At 45.4% G+C, this 22083-nt stretch overlaps 1 protein-coding gene across 1 annotated transcript in view; it reads right to left on the bottom strand.

The window, feature by feature from the left end:
* Positions 1-22083, bottom strand: part of SH3PXD2A (SH3 and PX domains 2A) — a 226031-nt gene that overhangs the window by 148009 nt on the left and 55939 nt on the right. Inside the window, exon 3 of the mRNA XM_042818810.1 lies at positions 12581-12656. Within this exon, the coding sequence (XP_042674744.1) occupies positions 12581-12656 (76 nt within the window). The remainder of the gene's footprint in view (positions 1-12580; positions 12657-22083) is intronic.

Below are 22083 nucleotides of genomic sequence, written 5' to 3'. Positions count from 1 at the left end.
GGGAGAGAAAATCCTGTCAGATGGTGAGTATAGCTGACCTCTGGAATGGAGAACAACTCAACGAGAAATAATCTAATCCATAACAGTGAAGTATTTATCACTGCTGTTACAGCAACAGACCACCCTGCTTCAGGGGACATCCGCAGACACAGGTGAACATGGCTTGTAAGCATGGCAATAGAGGCACTGTTTTGTCACAGGTAATTACAGAAGGGCTTTACTACTGTATTACTTGAGTGCTATGTGATGCTTTACGGATTTTTCTTTTAACACCATGGAAAGATGTGGAAATTCTCATTTGCCTCCTTTTTTTGCCCCAAAAGTCAGTGCAGTGAGACCGGGGGAGATCCAGACCTCCTATATCCCATCCATCTTCTGTTTCCTCCTTGAAAAACACCTGCGGCAGAGTGAAAAACTGGAGATGAGCGGTGGGCAGGATGGCTGACTAACCCTGCGATAACTGATGCTTTCCAAGATCACACCCTACAGATGAGATAGGGGGAGAAATTGAATCTGAGTGCCTGCGTGGGCTCCAGCCATCCCTGTGCTCCCAGCACTGACCCACACACAGTGGGGAAGTTGTCCCGGGGGCTTTGTGGGAGCAGCACCCCCACACACCCAACGTGCACACACGGAATGAACCCAAATCGATTGTTTTTCCACTTGGGTGAGAGAAAATTAAAACCTTGCGAAAGTCGCTTTGCTTCAGAAGGAAAGCAAATTGGCTTTGCTTAGCTTTACTCCATCTTAGCCTCCTTATCAGTTTGATTTCATTCTTAAGTCTTTTAAAAACCTAGTGTCATATAATCTGGCAGCCCCGGCGATGGGCTTTATAGAGAAAAACACAGGGAAAGGCTTTTCAAAAGCACTCACGCCCGCTGTAACCACTCCTGTTGAAGTCAACAGTAAATCCAATGATACTGTTGGGAGCAGAGGGTCAAGGCTGAGCAGGCTTGGTGGTACAGAAACTTATGGGTGGGATTTGCAATCTCTTCAAAAATGATTACTAATAACAAAGTATATTAAAAATAAAGAGCTGAGCCATGGCCCTAAAAATATTTACATATCTGCCTACCTTGCAGCTTGACAGTAATTACGGGGGAGCTGATTTCTCTAATGTAAGCCAGGAATAAGGGTTCAGATAGTTGTGGAAAGCCTTAGCTCCCAGAGGGAGTCAGCTACAGTGATTACGATGAAGGTGCTTGAGCTCTGCAAGACTGTTGTTGCACACACGCACAACAACACTCCTTAGGTGCACCAGGATGTTCGTAAACACACAGTCACACCAGCACCAAACGTGAGACGGGACTTCTCTGGCTGAGATGGTGCTGGATATCTGGAGAAAAAGCCCTTCATTTCTCAATGACCACAGCAGAATTTGGATCAGAAAACGAGGGCTAGCTAAGAAACACTAGCAAAAAATATGTATTTTATTATAGCTGTGCAGATCTGACTATGTGACACGAATTAATCTAACTTCAAAGGATGAAACATCGTAATTACAAACCATTGCATTGACTACAACCATTTCCAGGCTATGATGCAAGTACGACTGGAATAATATTGTGGGTATAGGATTAATCTAGTTCCCTATTAATGCCAAAAGGAAGAAGGATGTGACTTATTTTCTCTTCCTGACAAATCATCCTAAGACACTGCTGAATCAGATATGCTCGCAGCTTAAAATGAAATAAGTAAAAAAGTTTAACTTTTATTACTAAGTTTAAGGATGCATTAGTGAGAATGTAAAACTGAATCTTATTTAAATCCCTGCATTGTTCATGAAATAAGTTCTTAGATTTAGTAATTACTTCAGAATAGACAGTGAAGAGAGCTAGAAAAGGTCATTTCCACTGTTATTTGTTGCCATGCAGTTTCAACCTCAGGTTCCTGCACAATACTGCAGTCTTCACAGCAAACATTTCAGGGGAAAATGCTTTAGGTGCATAAAGGCTACAACTGTTCCCACTACACTAAAGCCATAAAACTATTGCAATTGAACCAAAACTTGATAACAGCTTAATGGCATAGAGCAACATTTGGAGTAAACTGAAGCTGATCATATCATTCTAAAGCTCTTTTCCAAGTTAAAGGCTGTTATTTACAGTTTTTACTTATACCCAAAAGACTGACATATTTTAACTAACCCGCCTTCCTTGTCTCCTTAACCTTGGTCCCCTTCCAAGAAAAAAGATGACATCTGGCCACAGATGGGGTTTGATTTCCAGCAGCAGAAATAACCCACAACACAGAATCCCTTGTGTTTATTTACTGAATTGTGGTACACATCCTGAGAAGTGAGATTAGCCAGTATTTCCATGGTTAAACAGGTTGGGGGAACAGGCTTGAAGTGCCTCTGTTACCACATCAGCCACTTACATGAAACAAATCTCTAAATCCTATTTTACATCTTCTGGCATCAGACGCCACCATAAAGCAGCATACACCAAGGCCCACTGATGGGTCAGCATCACCATCACTGCTGCTCACTCAATCTCCTTATATACAAGTCACCCCTGGGGGTATCTGCTGGCAGGGATATCTCAGCTGCTTGGTTTCATGTATGAAAGACTACGGAGTGGGAAGAAGCCCAGGCAGGTTGCTCAAGCAAGCTCCAGAGGAGCAGCAGCGCATCCCCAGCTGTGGGATGCTGCAGTGAGATCGGATGCCAAGCAGGGCAGTATCAGGCTAGGAAGTTTCTTCTTGGCTTTGCAGCTGCCGGCTGCCTGCTGGTGGCTCTCCCGTCCCCTGTCACCACGTAACAGAGCCAGCAGCAAGGAGTTCCTTCTTCTCTCAGCCCCTAGGAGAAGGAGGTGGCTAGGGCATTGTGCAAAAGTAAATATTTATGTAGCTGGGGCCTTCCTTCCCCTGTCTTTTATTTTCTCCCCCTTCTTAAAGTGCCACAGATCAGCTGTTTTCATAATTGTGCAGGAAATGAGTTTCCCGCTGGCTGGCAGCTTAACACCCTCATGCACTGAGGCTGCACCACTGCTGCCTGCTCCCACATCCACGAGGGATCTGCAGCGGATGGCTTCGGCCAGAAGGGAGATGGGACAGGGCCAGGCAAGCAGGCACAGAGCAGCACAACTATTCAGCAATCCTTGTGGTACTGAGGAACCCCATTGCCTGGTCCGCGGGTCAGCCTAGGATCCCAGGAGACATGATGCTCTGTTTATGCCTCTTGGGAATAAACATCCACAACATAATAGCACAGCTTCCTGCCTGTATGCCACTCAGGAAATTCAGGCATATTTCAAGCTTGCAACTTTTTCTTTGTTCTTTGGACAGTTGTCCACCGCTGAGGTTGCTAAATGGCTTATTATCTATAGGTGACTTCTCCTCCCAACAGGAAATCTGCTAAACGCAATTTGCCTTTTCTGTATTTGCTAGAAATATTTTTCCTTCTGGTCTTAGCATCTTGAAAGCTAATGACTTAAATAGATCAGCGATGACGACACTGCCCGGTGGGAACAGGCAGCAAATGCCTTTTCCTTGTACTCTGCTCCAACGGTTTTACTGCTTACTCGAGAGCTCTTCTGCATTCAGTGAGAAGAATGACATTCAATTGCATCCCTCACTCTGACAGTGCCCATAGCGAAGAAGTGAAGTCTGCCTGCCAGCCCCAGTGCCTGCCATAAGAACACACTGGGTGTCAAACCAGATTGCTTATTGCAGTGTTGCTTATTCTGGGTCAGCCCTGTGCCACTCGCAGCCCCGAATATGACAAGGAACCTGCAAGTCTGAACTTGCTGATGGTTAGGATGTAAAATCAGCAGGAGTGTAATTTTCTGCTCTTCATTTAGAGGTGGCAAAACCCTGATAGAAAATGACATGGTGAAAGTGCTTAACTTCAGATCCAAGGAAATCTGAGAGCAAACATTAATTACCTCCATCCTGAGCACAAGCCTGGGGCCTGCATTAGCACCTCTGTGAATGAGAGAAGCTCAAGAGGATTAAGTTTCCCACTCTGAAGACTTTTCTTTTCCTCACCTACCTAGCCTTGGTTTCCTCTAATTCCCAAGTTATTTCCTTCTCTCTGCCTCAGTTTTCCCTTTAAACAGGACTACAACTCTGAAAATGCTGCAGGTGGGTAGAGACTGCAATGGGTTATTTCATTATAATGTAAGCAGATTCAGTATGGCAAGTCCCAGCCTGCAGTATCCCCTCACTCTGCTTCCAAATATAAAGATCCCCTTATGAGTGAGAACAAACATACTCACAAGAGCCTGAAAATAGCCACATTGTGGAGCAGGAAGGTCTGCAAACATACCATATTTAAGGACATCAGCACCCAAAAAGCTTAATGAATAGTGAAAATAGAGTAGCAGAAATCACTGTGATCAAACAGCAAATTCCCAGGTTCATTGTTTCCAAATCCTCAGGAAAAAAATAATCACAGCCTATTTTAAGCACATGAGTACATAAATAAATCAGCTGGCCCAGCCTAAGGATAGAGTGGGATGAAAACAGATACAGAGGTTTAGGCTATTACTTAGCCTGTGAATCTCAGCTGGGCTCTGCTCTCCTATATTGCCCAGGCAGCTTAACTCTGCATATGAGAGACAAGATGTGGCAGAAGAGAAACATCCAGAGGGAATCTCTACTGCCTGTGGGACTGTAAAGGCATCATAGTTCCTGGCAAGCCTGACTCCTGCATTAAAAAGCACTTTCATTATATAGGTCATTTGTTGATGGATTGTGGGAAAAGTCACATTTCAACCTAAAGATGAAGACAAGCAAAGCCTTATATAAAGCCACCTTCTCTCCAGCCTGTGGGTTGAATGCAGAATGCTCTCAGACTTGCTACGTACCACCCACTTTAGATTACAGACTCACAGAGTTATTTTTAAAAAGTAATTATAGTAGTAGAGAGCACACTCATCTGGAACGGCTGCCCGAGGAAATGGCGAGCCCAGTGCAGCTCAAACTGCTTTAAAAGTCTATAATCGTGTTTATTTATTGCCTTTAAAAACAAGAATCAAAATCCAACTAATTTCTGAGTAAAAACGTTTGTTTATTTCCCCAAGGAACGCAGGCAGCTATACTGCACTGAAATGCTGCCCTGGTTGCAGGCAGCTATAATACACTAACAACCTTTTTGGTTGAGCACTGAGCATTAAAAACAATTCCCATTAGTTCTGGCTTCAAGCAAATCCAAACCAAAATGTTTTCCATTCTTTGTCTGCCCTTGAAACTGTGGCTTGGTAATTACAAAGCTCATCAGGAGACTCAGATGGTCTAACAGAGGCACACCATGTTCTGCATATGCTGATCTCTGCCCAGAGGTGGTTTCAGTGTGAGCTCTTAACGCATGAGGGAGGAGAAAAGTATTCTAGAGGGTTTTGCCACTCCAGGATGGGCATTGTTCTTTATTCCATTTGCTGCCTTGTAGATTTTGGATCTCTACATTGAGAAAGGACTCAGGAAAGATTGAAAGAGACAGAAGAGAACCAGATACTCGCCCAGAAGTCACCATCACTTCCCTGTTAAATTTTGGGTAGGCAAGAAACCAAACCCAGACCTTCAGCCATGTTGCATGCTGGGCTCTGCTCAGCGGAGGCTGAACCCACAGAGACCTCAGGTAGAACAGTACTTGCAACAGACGCCGGCAGCAACAGGGACAGTGCCCAGCTTTATTAAAACAGCAACAAGACGACAATAAAAGCACTCAGAACAACCCCACTCATCCACTCCACCTTCTTTTTCCTTCCTTTTGTAACGATCTCAGGCCTTTGGCTCAAGCCCTATTAACGCCCAAAGACCTCCAGGACCTTCAGGAGACTTGACAATGCCTTTGAAATAGACTCAGTATGCAAAGCCCATGGCCCCCCCTGCACCCAGTTACGTGGGGCTCATTACAACTCCAGCAGCTCCTTCCTTTGAGCTCAGTGAGTGCTCTAAAAGCCAGTGGTTGTTGACAGCTAGCTTTTTTTTTGCAGGTTCTTCAATAGGAAGCAGCCTGAGGGCATCCTATGACCTCATGCTTGACAGCCGTAAAGACTTAAACCCTAAAAATATCCCCACAGAATCTGAAGAACATAATCCTCCTGCCTGTCCCCCTCCAAACCATCAATCCTCCTGCTGCTCAGCTCAGGAACAGCCACTTCCTCCCGGCAGTCCTTGTTTTCCCTTCAAGCCTGGAGCCGACAGGAAATCCATTCTCCTCTTGTAAGAGACAGGAGATGAATTTTCCGCAATAGCTCTCCTAGCAAAGCAGAAAATAGAAAGAAACAATAGAAACTGCTTTCTCAAACAATAGGAGCTTCTGAAGAGCAGCTCTCCAGAAACACAGCATCACCCATTTATCTGCCAGTCCTAAATAAGCCTGAGTGGAAAGTAGCCAAGGACCTGTTAGCTATCTTGGCCCAAATATAAGGTCATTTTAAAGCTGGAGGCATCCTCCCCTTTCAAAGAACAGGAATGAAAACTGACAAAGTCTATATTAAAAGGAAATTATATTGCACTGTGGCATAGCTCTTACAGAGCTCAAACCCCCAGCATCCTGCACTTTTGGCCCATTCTCTAGCAGCTCCTCTGGGGTGGACTGCAGTGCTGACTAACTGCAGGTGGGTGGAAAGGGATAGAGGGGTGAGAGTCCCCTTCCTCCACCCAAGCTCACAGCCTGTAAGCCCCACTCCCATATCCCCTGCACAGATTGCAAGGGGCCAGACCCATGCAGCAAGCATGTGGAGAAGGCACTGGGATCTCTGCAGATGTTGCTCGGTGAACTGCTCTTGCAGTGCAGATCTTATCTGGGAGGATGCTTGCTGCCTCATGTTCGAGAAACCATGGCAGAATATCTCCTTAACTTGTATTTTGCAGGTTACTTGTCATTTGTATTACTCTTGTATTACGCAGCAAGACAGACATCTGAGACGTGTGTGTGCCCATCAGACCTGCAGAGACTACACCCGCACACAAAAGGAACACTGTTTAGGATGATTTGCCTTGTATTTTAATCTAAAATGTCAGATATAACTGCATCCAAGATAACTCTATCTGACATTTTTTCTTTTTCCTTAAGTTTATATTTCTATTTGACAGGCTCAGAACTGCTGCAACTCTGATCCTTTACAAGTGGGTCAGGGATTGAAAATGATGCTAAAGAAAAGTTAAAATAACCTACTAACACCTTGCTGCCCAGGCCCAGAGAGCTGCAGGAATGGATAGTTGAAAGTGACAAAAAAAAGCCTGCAATTAAATAAATATCTTTCTGCTCATTAAATCATAGAATCATTAAGGTTGAAAAAGACTAATAAGATTATCCTGTCCAAATTCCACTAAGAATTAAGACATTTCCTTTTAAATGCCCACCCATCAATAACTCTCCAAGGGAGAAAGGAGCTGGCAAGAGGATCATCTTTGATTCCTGAGTATCTCCTCAGCTGGTGCATGCCCCAAATCCCCGTGCATTGTGCCTTCCGCACAGTGGGGAGTGAAGTAGAACTGCCCTGCATGCACAAATCATCGCTGATATTCGGTCTCTGACAAAATTACACATGGTCACATCCTCATTTTGCTGATCCCGGCCTCGATTTGCACAGGTGGAACAGGAACCACAGGATCCCAAGGCCACCACAGACCTGGCTATGTGCTGAGCCCAACTGCTCTGCTGCGGCACAGAACAACCTCCGACCAAATCTCTGAACAAATGCAGCTTCTCTGCAGCCCGCGGAAAAACGAAAGCAGCAGAGTTGGAATGCACGCAACCGAGAGGAAAACGACCAATGAAAACCTGTTGTCAACCTGCTCCAGCCTCTGTCCTCGCTTCTTCTTCCCCAAGGAAAAGACAGCATTTGTAAGGGAGGAAAAAAAAACCCAACAACACAGCACCAAACCAAGATGGAGAAGCAGACATAGCCACCTGGGATGCAGTTCATCGGCAGGAGCTCTACCCTCTCTGCTGCGGCCCACGAGCGGCAGGGATGGGGGTGAGGATGGTCCCAGCCGGCGTTTGCTGGAGCTTACTCCCCAGCCTCCTGCATTGTGCAAAACGGGGAGGCTCCCGCTGTGCTCCCCAGCTGGCCCAGCTCCCTGGGCGGTGCTGCCATCTCCTCCTGCGCCCGGGGCCGCCGCGCCCGCCCTGACGCACACATGCACGCAGGTGGGGCTGCGGCCGCCCTCGGATGGGGCTCACGACCCCAGCGCCTGCTTGGTGTTGGGGCCGGGAGCTGAGCAGCAGAGCCCGTTCTGGCCCACCTGCTTGGCTTTGCCTGGCAGCTCCTTTGTCTCCAAACCACAGTCTTTCCCCCCAGGAAAGTGCATCAGGCTGTGGTGGGGCCAGCACCGTTTCATCCAATGCAACGGCACTGAGCTCTGCCAGGAGCCCCAAAAAGGCTCCTTTCTGCTTTCCTCTCCCTAACCAAGGGAGGGAGAAAATCTGAGTGGGAAACAAAGGAAGCGAAAAGAAACCTTTCTGAGAGGCCCCCCAGTGCTGGAGAAAGGGACTGGGCTGGCCTCTGCAGCTGCCAGGATGATCTGGTAGGGCTCCCCACAACATCAGAGATCCGGCTTCCCAGTGCTAAGGAAAATCAGGCAAATGGAGCAGTCCATCTCTCTTTTCAGGCAGCAGAGAAGATGCTGGAAGGAATTTCCAACAAAACCCATGCAGAAATCCCCAAACTTTTATTATGGCTCAAGTCCTCTTTGAAAGTCTAGGCTCAAACCACACTGCTACATGGGCACAAAGCATCAGGAGCCCACCTTTGTCTCCCTCAGACCTCCACAGCAGGAGCCCAAGCTTCCCTCTCTTCCTCCCTCCCTCACAGGGATCTGCAGCCCAGTAGCAAGCATGAGGGGATGATTTCCTGCTGTGCACTGTGTTTTCCCCAAGGCCACACTTTGGAAGATGCCATGGAACAAGAGGAGCTGACATCGCTCAAGCTTCAGCTTTGTCTCCAGACGGCTCTTCTGTTTAGTGCCAAGAGAAATGAAAAACAATGCAAGCCATGCAGTCTCAGGGTCAGCCATTGCAAAACTGTTAATCTTGGGGCAGCATCGCTCAGACTCTGTCATTTATATTTGCCACTGTATTTGCCAGAAGCACAACAAAGCAGTCTTTTCCTTTCGGTTGAATTTCTTTTATTACCTCAAGACCCTTGAAATATGGATACACAAACCAACAACCTCTCTATCTGCATCAGCAGAGAGAAGAGACAGAGGGAGCAAAGTTTCACATCCACAGTCCAAGGACTGTTCCTTGGATTTGCAGCAGAATTGATGGAGAAATCAGTGCCTTTCAGATGGGCTCAACCAGGAGTCAAACAGCACTTTTAATCTGTTTTTGTTTTTTGTTTTTTTGTTTGTTTGTTTGTTTAATTTTTTTGTTTTTGTTTTTGTTTTTGTTTTTTACAAACTACCTTCAGTCGAGACAGGGTTCTTGTAGCAAATTTTATTCTAACTTTTTCACAACCTCCTTCCACCTTCCCTAACAAAGACCTCATACCACTACCTTAAAAATTAAATCATGCTCTCTGGGCATCCCATAAAAATTTTCCTCTCCCTTACTCCTTCAATGAAGGCTTTTTCAACAGTAAAAAAAAAAAAAAAAAAAAAAAAAAAAAAAAAATGGAAATCAGAGAGAAAAAAAGAAAAAACTTATAAGATAAAATCGGAAAAGGATAGGAAAAAGTCTAAGTTCTTCCTCTTTGTTATGATTTAAAAAAGAAATTCAAGAAAAAAAAATCAGTGTAGCAAAGGGAGTCTCAAACATAAAACAAAACTACAAAATAATCCAGAGAATATACTTGATTATTTCCTTGCTCATTTCCATGGCTATGAAGCTGCAGTCTTTATTTGTGTAGGAAGGAAGGAAAATATTTGAAGAAAGAAATTGATAGAAATAAGATACACAAAAGGTGTCTAAGGGAAGGAAAACTGCCCTTTTCCTTCTTTTGGACCCAGTATGGTCTCTCCTTGGAGGGCAAGGCTCTGTAGTCTTCTACACTTTTCTTGTTCTTACAGGTAAAAGGCTTGACTGCCCCAACAAGAAGACACCTTGCCTAGTAACTCGCAGCAATGTAACCACAGCAAAACAACAGTAGTGAGCACAAAGGGGGCTATCAACTGTGCATAAAGCAAAAATCACAGCCAAAATGTAACAGGTCACCAAAGCAGTGGCCATCTGCAGAGCTCCATCATGTCCAAGTGGGGATGAAAACACACTGGCTCCATGTTCCTTTGCCTTCCACTGCAGCACATGGTTTGGGTATTGCCATCACCCAGCTCCTGCATATAGACCATGTCTGTCCAGGCTGCTATGGCTCCACTGCACTACGTATGACCTGTCAGCCAGTCCCACGCGCACTTTCTCCTTTAGCAAAGTGACCTGGCCCTTAATTCTCCAAGCTCGGATCATGCCGTTATCTCAAGAGATCATGGCGGCATCACTGACAAGCAGACTGCTGATACCCAGTAGCCACTGCAGCAGCGTCAGCTTTCTACAACAGACCTGATGGGAGGAAGCCATCAAAGCCCGCAAGCTGCACAAGGCAACCGAGGGCACTCAGCACCTGGCAAGCAGAGTCACTACAGCTTGGCTGAATCAAGCCAGTAATAAGCAAGCATGATCACAACATCTTCATAAATATAGGATTTAAGTGCAAACATCTGCCTTGCTGTTTTTTAATTAAGACAGTTTACATCTACTCCTTTCAGTGATCCACAGCTCCAGCAGCAGAAATGCCATGCATATTCTAATTAAGGCAGCTAGTTTATTTAACAGTTTGACATTGTTTTACATTAGCTGAGTCACCTTGTTGCTGGATAAAGCAGCAAATGTTTTTCAGCAGTTCAACAAGAAAAAGGCAGAGATTCTGTATCAAAAGTAGAACGTGTATCACAGATACACAGATACAAATTGAATACAGCTGAAGTCTATTCTACTCCAGCAGCTCCTCTCTTTGGGACACTAAGTCAACCCAAATGTTTCCCAGATATAACTCTTCCTCTCAAGGACACACATCTCTCTCATGTTCTTGTAGGGTGGGAAGGGTGGGAAGTGTTATAACAGACATATGGGATGTATCTCATTCTCCACAAAAATCACCCACCCATATATCAGGACATACATCACTAAGAACTGCACGCAGGCTGAGCATCTGTGCCCTGGATTCAGCCAACATTTTTCTGGGACAAAGTAAAAGAAATTGGCCAGTGACAGTCAATGCAGAAGAAAAAAAATGTTACCCACAGACAGATTTTCCTACAGCACCTCACCTAACGTCATTTGCACATCTATATAGTGCTTTTCATGGATCTCAAACTGATTTGCAGCAGGGAAGGCAAGCAGGCAGTTCCCATTCTCATTGTATAGGGATTTCACAAAGTGGTTCATCTATGAGTTTGTTGATGGCTCAAGTGGAAACAGAGGCTGATCTTGGACTCCTCTCATTCCACATTAGAAATAAAGGGCAACACCACCTCCCCCTGGCTGCATAGGGTCTGCAGTATAGAGAGCTGTATAGAGCAAATCTGATCCCTGGGGCCATCTTCTAGAAGGCCCATGTAGGCTGCCAGGCTGCCATACTGCCCTACTGTGGCTTCAATGCTTGCACTGCTAGCTTACAGTTCCCTGCTAGCTCTGGAGCTGTGCTAACCACATAACAGCAGCAGATTCTCTGCCTGAAACAGTGTCACAGACCACAGCATGCTCCCAGTGAGGACTAAGCTCTCCCATCACAACTTCTTTTTCGGGGAAGAGCTGGGATCTCCTTTTTATAGTTAAAGGCAGAACAGACCTTTTAACAGGCTGAAATTACTCTATTTATCCTAACACTCAGCGCAGTGAGCCAGACTTTAAGCCAACAGCTAGAATCGTGCAGTCAAACAATAGAGAGCTGGCCTGAGTCTGAATTTCCAAGAGCACGCTGCGGTCTGGCTCATCTCTACCATGCCAGCGCTGCCATCGCTGCTGGAAGCGTGTGTGCTTCCCCTGAGGAGAGGGCATCTATCATGTCCAGCCCCTCTCTGAAAGCTGCCAGGGAGATAGTAGCTCAGGCCAAAGAGATACTTATTTTTGGCCAGCATTGCAGTAATCCCCTTTGCATTTAGTCTTCTCACAGTTTTGGTCTTTTTAATATCTCAGTGGCAACTCTAACTATTCATCCTTTATTATACAGTAACATCGTATGCAGAGCTGTGACACACAGAAATGAAGACAACGGTGTCTTTGGTTTCCAGTGGCCTCCTTGTTTCAGGCTGTGAAGTTGTAGCCCGTGGGCACAGTCCCATAGAAGCCACCAAAACCCTTTGTGCAAGAGGGCATGAGCCAGCCTGAACCTGAACAGCAGATATATAAGACCCCCCTGGGAGCCCTACTGACCATGCCAGTTATGTAGGAGGAAGAGGAGGCCTGGTATCACAGGGCAGCATTACAAGTTCCCAGGGAAAAGGTATTTGTAGGACCCAGTCACAAAAAGTACTGAAGACCATGGCTGGGGAATTGCAAGTCCCAATTCATGGCTTAGGTTGGGAGGGACCTTAAAGATCATCGAGCTCCAACTTCTTGCCATGGGCTGGGTTACCAAACTGGATCAGGCACTCTCATTCATCTTGCTTAGGGCCTTAGCCATGATGTTACCTGGTAGAAAAGGGATGATTCTTTGTTTGGGGTCTTTCTGTCCTCCTTCAATGGGAAACTTGTCCAGAAGCTGCATCTGCAAAGGAAACAGAACAAATGTCTTAGGGGGAAGGTACAGACTGGCCACTTAGCGATGGAGGATTTCTTGGTCTGTGTGTGGTTTGAAAGGATTAGCAAAGCAAAGCAACTGCAGGAATCCCTCAGCCCAGTTGCAGGGGAGTATGTACATAAAAAGGTACGATATAGCTGCCTCCAAGAAAGGGAGGGCAGGTTTCTGGCAGCGCACAGAAGCTGGGATGGGGCCCAGGCAGACATCTGAGCCTGGCCTTGCCGTGCTTCTAAAATTAGGCTCTCATCCTTCATTACAAACACACGCCTCATCTCTAATCCTCAGTCTGCCCAGGTTGGTGGAGACAGTTTTTTACCTGTCCCCATGACAGACCACCCGCCTGGCTAAAAATGCTGCTCAGGCAACAAGGATTAAAGGCTTTTTAATAAAACAACCTATCCGTCTTCTTGCTGGTAAGGCACTGCCCACTACCCTGGTCCATTCAGAGCATTCCAGCTTTCCCATGGAGAAACAGATTGGTGTCAAGCACCCTTGAAGACATGGTTATGGACCACCCAAGCCAGCATTTCACCCAGCTCAGTTTGGCCCTGCCAACTCCCAAATGCTGTCCACCACAACCACTTGCTTCTAACACACCCCTAAGGGTCGACTGAGAACAGAGCCCTATTGGAGATAACCAGACTCTAGTTTGAGAAGCTCAAAGAAGCATTGATGGCCACAGCCAACTTACATGCTGGAGATACCACACCACCTGTGCCTAGGCAAGCAGTACACTGACCCCATGTTCCTAAATGACCCTCTTGATCTCTGGACACTTCATTCAGCATTTAACTAAAGCATCACTACGTGTCCAGCAGTGAGGGTCTGCAAGTTAAACAACCCTTTTGCTCAACACATTTCCTTTAAAAAATATTTTTTTGCTAACACAGGAAAAAAAAAAGATTTTTTTTTTTTTTTACTGTTTTTGTTTTAAGCACACAGAACCCTTCTTCTCTTCCACTGCACACAACATCTCCACCATTTTCACCATATGGTGCAGCAAACCAGAGATCAAGAGGAAACATGGGAGTAGAAGGAACATCTGTGCAGGAGAAAAAGTTAAAAGATCCCACATGTTTCCCCATCAGGGAATCAGCCTGGTAAATAAACAGACCGTAGCTTTGCGGATTGTTAGCTCACTCACTTTTCTGCCTACGGAGACATGATTTTTATTGAAAATGGGAAATTTTGTTTTCTTGTAGATGGAGCTCCGGGTGTCTGAGGTCAGGAGTTCTGTTCAAAGAGAAGAAAAGGGAGGGGGGAAATCTCCACTGACTGACTTGAAGCTTCACCGCTCCTGCACTTTCAGCCAGGAAAGAGATTCTCACTTTACTACACAGAGACTGATTCAAGCTGGAACCGATACAGTCAAATTCCCTTGGTTGTTCCTGAAGTTAGATTAGCTTGGCTCATACAAGCCTTGTTAACCACATCAAGAGAGTCACAACATGTGTAACTTAGTGCTATTTATCTAAAGGGTGGATATCAGCAAAATAGATGCAATAAACTGCAGCTGGTAGAGTCTAGATAAACTTTCCAAGACTTTCTTGCTCCAGCTCTTGCTTCTACTGGGAAGGTGTGGATGGCAGAGAGCTGGGAGTGCCAGAGGTGCTCAAGAGGTCACCAGTACAAGTCACAGGGACATGACCTGCCCCAAAGGTAAAGTCCTCTAGAAGCATGGCAGATTTCTTATCTTCTTTCATATATGAGACAGTGTCCCAATGGGCAATACACACTTCTGTGCGAAACCAAAGACAAGAGTGAAGCTGCATGGCTGGGCACCCTTGGAGGAGAGTGACAGTCCCTTTCCAAGTTTCTGACCCCAGACAACATGTGCTGCTGGCCTGTCGCTCCTGGACCAGTCAGCTGGGTCAGGCATTTGCAACACCCCACCAAGAGTGATAGGCCTGTGCTGGAGGGTCAGGATTAAACTGTCTGTCATGACACAGGGAACTTAACTGAGATCCTTCAAAGGACCTGAGAAAGGATATCACAGCAGTCCAGCAATTATGTACCTGCCTCTATCCCCAGCTATTCTCATTAATGCCTACAAATCATTCCAAACACGTCTATGTCTGTATAAACAACCAGTAGTGACAAGGAAAAACTGCAACACAGACTGGAAGTATAATGGCTTCCCAACAGTTTCTACAATGCAGGAAACCCTTCAGGATACCAAATCCCAACAAAAAGCTGAAGAAGCATGGGGCCTTCTTCAGCACTTCCATGCACGCAGTTCTGCTATTCACGACCAATACAAGATCTAATTCTGGAAAAGCAGGATTTTGTGCCCTTTCACCCGTGGCAAGGGTGCAGAGCAGAAGAAAACAAAAAGATGGACCTAGGGGGAAAAAAATCAGCAACAGGCCTCAATGAAACAGCCCAAATCACAGAATCGTTTGAGTGGAAAGGGACCCTTAAAGGTCATCTAGACCAACTCCCCTGCAATTAACATGACTGAGCCACAGAAACTCCTGATAGCTCCACTTACCCCATCTGGATGACTAACAACCAAAGACCAATAAACAGATTGGAAATCCACTTAGTTTGATGCATGCAGAGCATCTGAAAGTTGAAAACTCTTCGTGAACAAATGGTTTCCCATGAAATTATTATTATTATTATTGTAAATATAAACGTGATTAACAAAACCTCATACCCTTCACTTAATCATAGAATCATTTGAGTTGGAAGAGACCCTTAAAGGCCATCTGGTCCAGCTCCCCTGCAGTGAACAGGGACACCTGCAGCTCCATCAGGTGCTCAGAGCCCCATCCAGCCTGACTTTGGGTGTCTCCAGGGATGGGCATTCACCACCATTCTGGGCAGTCTGTACCAGTGCCTCACCACCCTTATTGGAAAACGCTTCTTCCTTATATATAACCTAAAGCTCCTTCACTTAATGTCCCAGATTATTCTGCTCAGGCACAGGCAATCTCCACTAAATGTCACTTGCATGTTTGATACGCAACATTTAACTTAGGATACAGGATTCACTGTGTGAAGCCAAGAAAGTTACCTGTCCCTCAGACTAAAATCAACAGACAGTGAAGGGAAAAAGGGCAGTCTGGATGTGGAGGCTTCCCAAAGGATGCAGCAGTTAGGGCTGTAGCTGGCTTTGGGCAGACAAGAAAACACAAATGGGCAATGCAGGAAACCTGTGTGAGCTTATACTCAGTTTACTTACAAGTATTAGTATACAAACTCTACCATGAGGGAGCCTCCAACCGTATGACCAATGTGATGAGCAGAAAGAAATCTGTTAGCACATCCCTGTGTCACAGGGTGGGGGATCCGTTTGGAAACAGGGAGGGTATATGGAAAGCGGGAAATGAGCTTCCCACCCATTCAGGCAGCATGTCTGGAGTCAGGCTGAACAAACACACCCCATTCCTGCTTCTGGCACAACAGATGTGTGTCCACGAATAATTCATCACCAAAACCACGTCCCCACGCTTTCTGTCCCCAGATTACTTCAGGTTTGCCAACAGCTTTCCTAAGTTAGTTCTCTACTGAGTCTTGCCTTGTGCTCTGAGCAGCTCTGTTCTTGCTTCTGCTCTGAACTTTTAGTAGATCATCCGTAAAGCTTATTGTCCAGACTATTACTTTCTTACAGTAAATGCAATTAATGATGTTAAAAATCAAGGGAATCACTTGTGTGAGTTGCTACTCACTGTAATGAGAGCACTGCCCTACCTCACTCCTTACTACTTGCACAGAACCGTGAAATCATTTGACTTGAAAGAAAGGAAGAGGAAAAAGATTTCAGTGATTTCAACTTGCACAAGAACTGGCCTTTTTGTGCAAGTCCCAGCTCCTGGAAGTCAGCAATTGTTTGAGAATCATTGTTCATTGTGAAAAACAACCAAAACCAACCAGCTTTTACACTGCCAAGCATAAATTTGAAAACGTCATCCAAATTCATCCTTGAAGGCCCAGAAACTGAAAGACAGCAAACACATTCTCCACACTTTTGGCATAAATATAGGTTGCACTGGAATATGCCTCACACATTTTATTTGTATGGGAAATGAGAGAAATGCAGCCAGTGTCCTAACTCACAGCTAAGCTTCAGAAGATTCTACCTCAGGATCACCTTTGCCAAAGAAGGTGAACATGCAGCGAAGAAGGAGATGCTTCTGCCAACAAGAATTTTATTTGGCCCAGCAGTCAGCAGCTGATAGCATCTGTGATCACCTCCCATCACTTCTCTTGTGAAAATTAGATTCGATTCAGCTCCCTGTCTGCCTCATGGTGGTACCACCTGATTAGAAATCTAACAAAACAAAAAAACAAAACACCCTTTGAGATGCTAAAAGTAAGATCTCTGAGGATGAGAAGCCAAGCAACTTCCTGCCAATTATTTACCTTGATTAAACTTTCACAGAATAACATTTCCTTCCCTTTTAGATACAAGGACTAGAAGCACCTGAGTCTAAGGGGTGATGTCTCTCCTACAAGAGATCCAATTTTCACTCTGTTGTAAGCCAGCCAGGACATGAAAATACCAACTGTTTAATGGCCTGATCCTGTAACATTTGCCAGTGGGACTTTTGTTCCTGATTTGATTATGAGGTTTCGGAAGTGTGTGACTAAATTCACCTCCCTGAAGCTAATCCATTAGGACAGTTACCTGATCTCCATACACACCATACACTATGGACTCAAGCTGGAGTTTCCTGCTGGGCTGTTAATTCCTCTCCTTCCTTCCCTGCAGCAGTTTTTACTCTCCTTCAGTTAAAAGACTGAAGTTCTCCACACCTCTTAACATGAGCAAATTGGGACACCCACATAATCTCTTATCAGAACACATCTTTTGCTGATTCCTTTCAAGTGGATGTAGCACTGCCTTGTGCACAGATAAAAATCAAAGTCCTCCAGGAGGTCAGTGCTGCAATCACAGGAGATTTACTTTAACGCAGAGCGACCCCGAGAACGACTTTCATCCAAATCCATTACTTTGGCAAGTGAAACAACATCCAGAGCCGCAAACAGATGTAAAACTCCAACCTTTTGCAAGAGACATGGAGCCTCTCCACAGTGTCTAATTTACTTTTGTCCCACCCAGAGAAACTGCCAGCTGATGACAAGCAAACCACCACCACGAGACTCAGAACAGCACGCTTCTGGCAAGGCAGCCCAAAAACCCCATCAACTTTACCACTTTACTCACAGTCACTTGTGTGGTCCCAATGTTATAACTCTTTCTACACTTCACGTGAAGAGGTGTATCACCTTCCCATGTCCAGAGTGCTCGCTAGAAAACGTGTTTTTCATTAAAAAGCAAGCAAGCCATCAATAGCTTTAACTTTGCCACTGTTTGATTTGAAAGGTAAAGCACGTGAGGACAGGTAGGCACCAGGCATCTGGGCTGAGCTCTCAGGGATCTCCTCTCATGTGGCTTATCTGCACCCAATTAGAGTCCCAAGAAGGAAAGAAGGGCACAGAAGAGGAGGCATCAGTACAAGAATGACACTGTGTGCACCCTTCTGTTAAAAGGTTGCAAAGGAAACTGGGGAAAAAAACAATGCTTCTACCAGGGATCTACAACTGGTGGTAATGAAATTCACACTCTCACCCAGATGGAACTGGGGCATCTGCAAACCAAAAAAGCTTGAAAGAAACTGATGTAGATAACAAAAGTTTGGATGAGAAGAGAGGGTAAGATACCAGAATGTAATAAGTTATCAGTTAAGCCCAGAGAAGAAAACCAGCCACACTGCTTGATGACCAATGGCCATCAGCTACATTTTGAGTTACATATGATATGATCTGGAAGAAGGGGAAAAGCTGGAACCAGGTTGAATCCTGCCATCTGCCAGAGTTTTCTCACAGATAAACCTCTCTGCGGCTCTGCCTCTGCTTTTTCAGTGATAAAATGAGACAGATCTCAGGAAGGTAAACAGGATATTTAATCAAGAGCCACCAAACACTCAGCCTTATTTTGCAGAGCAGAAGTCAGAGAGTCATTCCTTCTCATCTAAAGGAATTGTGTTCAAAATCAGCAAGACAAAAGTAAATCCAAGAATTGTTATCAGTGGTTTTCAGTTACTTATTCTCACACTTGCAGGCTTGTCCATTTGTAGTATATTCCAAATTCTGGTTAACCAGAGCAACCAAGGGCATCTTTGACTTAAAGAAGATGGTTAGCAACCAGTTCTAGCAAATGGATCTCATTCCATTAGATAACATATCGGCATTTTAAGGATCCCTACCTCAGTCTGCAGGTGAACCACAAGCAAGAATGTGGACAATATGTGAGCCAGGCATCCCAGATTCATCTTCCACCTGCCTATTCAGAGATGATCATTGATTCAATGTTCTGATTTCGAGACAGCTTTTCTGCTAAGGTTCATCAGTGGAGCATCCATGACATAAGTAGAAAGACCAGATTTACCCAGCTCAGGATGCATCTGCTGAGATCAATAACAGAAGAACGTGCATGATGGAGAATAAAACTGCTACCTTGGGGAAAGGTTTTCTCTAGGGCACAGCTCCTGGAGGGTTTCCCCTGGTTGCGGGTCACACAGAACTTTTTCTTCATCCTCCTCTGCTTTATCTTCTCACAGGAACAACACACGAAACGGCGCAGCCCATCTGCTGGCCACTCTCATGCAACTGATATCCTATACAGCAGAAGGAGGTGAAACTCCATCTCTTCTAAAAGCAGTAACCAGCTCCATAATGCAGCTGGAATAATTGCATCAGGCAGCCAGTAACGCTGTCTCTCTCCTGGTGTTACATGATGCCACAGCGTGCGAGAGAAGCGCATTAATTCAATGCCTGAGAAGCAGCAGCAACTGGCTCCCCTTTTATTTTGAAAGCAAAAAGGGAAAAAATTAAAGCAAAAGCCATGCGAATAAGCGGCTGACATGCCTGACAATTACAGCGTTATAGGACGTGTTCTGAATTAAATATAGTGCGATCCGTGAGAAAGTCAAACAAAAGCAGGAAAACGCATATAAAATAAAGAGAACAGACATTTAAAGCATGGTGTAATCCCCAAAGGGAAAATGCATCTCTCAGGTCTGAAAATTTCCACCAGAAAGCTTGGAAATCTTACAAGCCCTTCAGTATCCAACTAAAACAGCCAGGGAGGAGAAGGGGAGGATGCAGGGAGTGGGGGCGTTTCCCCAACATAATCCATCAAAAGAGGGAATGCTGTTTCCCAGCTGAGAGATTTGGTATTTTTCTTAAAGAAAGCCTTCTCTAAGGGCTCCACGAAACGAGCCCAGCATTTGTGGCTAACACAGACTGGCAAAACATTCGGAGGTGCTGGTTTGGGATGACAGAGGCTCTTGGTGCATCTCTAAAGAACTTTTCAGAAAGCCCCCAGTGTCCCTTCAACAGAGCAGCTATTGATGCATCTTGCCAGAAGCATTTTGTTTCCCCAGTGCTAAATTAGTCTGGCCTCATCTGACTTAACTGCACTGGAAGATGCTTAGACAAAGGCTACTTCATACTTTTCCATCATCCATGGTTATTCTATGTCCCCTGGTTACTCTGCTATCCACAGCACATTTGCCCCGGTGACATCCCTTGGAAGTAAGGCCATACCATAATGCCTGTTTTGTAGGGAGAAAAGAAGAGATGAATGCTGTAGTTACATGGCACAGCAAGGTCACATGGAGATGTCAGAGACATGCTGATGCTATGCCCCTGCTGGTCAGTTAGCTGAGCTTCTGAGGAAAGCTCCTAGCTTTAGAAGAGGGTGCAAACATTTTGCCTTTTTTCAGGTGCTAGCACATCCAGAGATAGCCCATGTAATCAGGCTGCACCATCTGGACGCATCCTTAAAGACTCACTGCAGGTCACAGCAAAAATCCAGAGTGGAGAGCTGACCATAGCCGTAGGGCACCTTCCTGACCTCCTGTTCAAGAGTGATGCAGATTTGCAGCACTGGTGGCAACATCCAGGAGCGGAGCACCAAACAGACGGGATGCAGCATCCCACTCCACTGCTGAGCTCACACCGGTTTCTCCACAGGGCTGGAGAATCACATCTGAAGCAGATAGCAATGCCCTGTGCTGCCCTTACCACTCTCTCATTAAGATGTAAGAGCTGATGTCACCTGTGTTTTAAGATAGAACTGCTCATCCAGACAGACCCATTTACACAAATCGATTTTGTTGCAATCAGCTCAGAGCCTCACAAACCCCATTTATATACTGAATTGTAGATGATTGTGCAACACAGAGTCCATCCTCAGTGAAACTGCAGCTCAAGCAGCAGTGACCACCATTTTGATTAGACCCACTGAAAACCACCTCTTGGTTCATTTTGAAGAATTTCGTGAGTCCTGAGACTATTCCCCTGCTTACACTACTATGAGAGTGATGAGACTTTAGCTCCAAATGTATGAAATTTAATCCCTCTGTTTTCATAATCTACATCTTCTCTACAGCCTGTTAGCTCTGCTTGATATATTGTCCCTTGGAAACCACAAGTAACTTTAATATTGAAAACAGAAACAATAGCTCTGAACACAATGGCACATTTCACTTTAGAAGCTCCATCTGAAATGGTATCTAGTCATCTCCATAGGACACTGCTCATAGCTCTGGGGAGACCGACTGCACAGCTCAGTACAGCAGAGAAACAGTGCCAAACAAAACATAGCAGCAGGTTTTAACAACACACTGCAAGGAGACTCCTTTGTCTTCTTTCTCCCTACCTCCAAACCTCAAGATGTTTTGCCTGCGTATTTGGTTCCAAGCACATGTGTCTCCTGCCTTTGGGGTAATTTAGAAAGAGTACAGACAACGAATCCCATCACCCAAGCTGTGCATGTAATAGATATCCTGCTCTGGGCCTTGGGGAAGTAAGCAAGCAGGCAGTAGGACAGGCGTTTCAAACAGCTCAGACCCAGCTGCAAGGCTTTACATTCCCAGCCCCACTGCGTGCCCTTGCCAAGCTGCCTGCTACCCAGGAAGGACAGATTCCAAGCCAGGGTCGCTCCCCTGGGCTTGCAGTAGAGAGAGGATTTATGATCGGGAACATAAGAACAAACCTAGGTTTGCAAAAATCCATCATTCTTACCAGTATCTATCACACTGGCATCTCACAGATGTGCTTTTATCCACACACCCACCTCTTCTGGTGAAATCCATAGGCAACATCTCACAAAACTGCTTTTAAAGACACCTCCTGTCCCCAGGACACATACAGAGGATGGGTGCCTTTGCTGGGCACCCAAAGCCACGCGAGCTTCCCTTCCATCACTACCCACAAGGCTCCGTGCAGGTATTGGTCTGTTTTAAAAATATACGGATTTGGGCAATGCCTGAACCCTTACAGCCCATGCCCAGACACAGGAGCCCAGGGGACCCATACAGCCACTGAGATACCCCAAAGGACCTTGAATACAGACCAGATCGAGAAACAAGGCTGCACG

The sequence above is a fragment of the Centrocercus urophasianus genome, unplaced genomic scaffold (genome assembly GCF_019232065.1).
Source record: "Centrocercus urophasianus isolate 14NV4802_14NV808 unplaced genomic scaffold, USGS_Curo_1.0 seq_17, whole genome shotgun sequence".
Classification (NCBI taxonomy): Eukaryota; Metazoa; Chordata; class Aves; order Galliformes; family Phasianidae; genus Centrocercus; species Centrocercus urophasianus.
The sequence above is the reverse complement of the archived record's forward strand: the minus strand, read 5'-3'. Positions and strand labels throughout refer to the sequence as shown.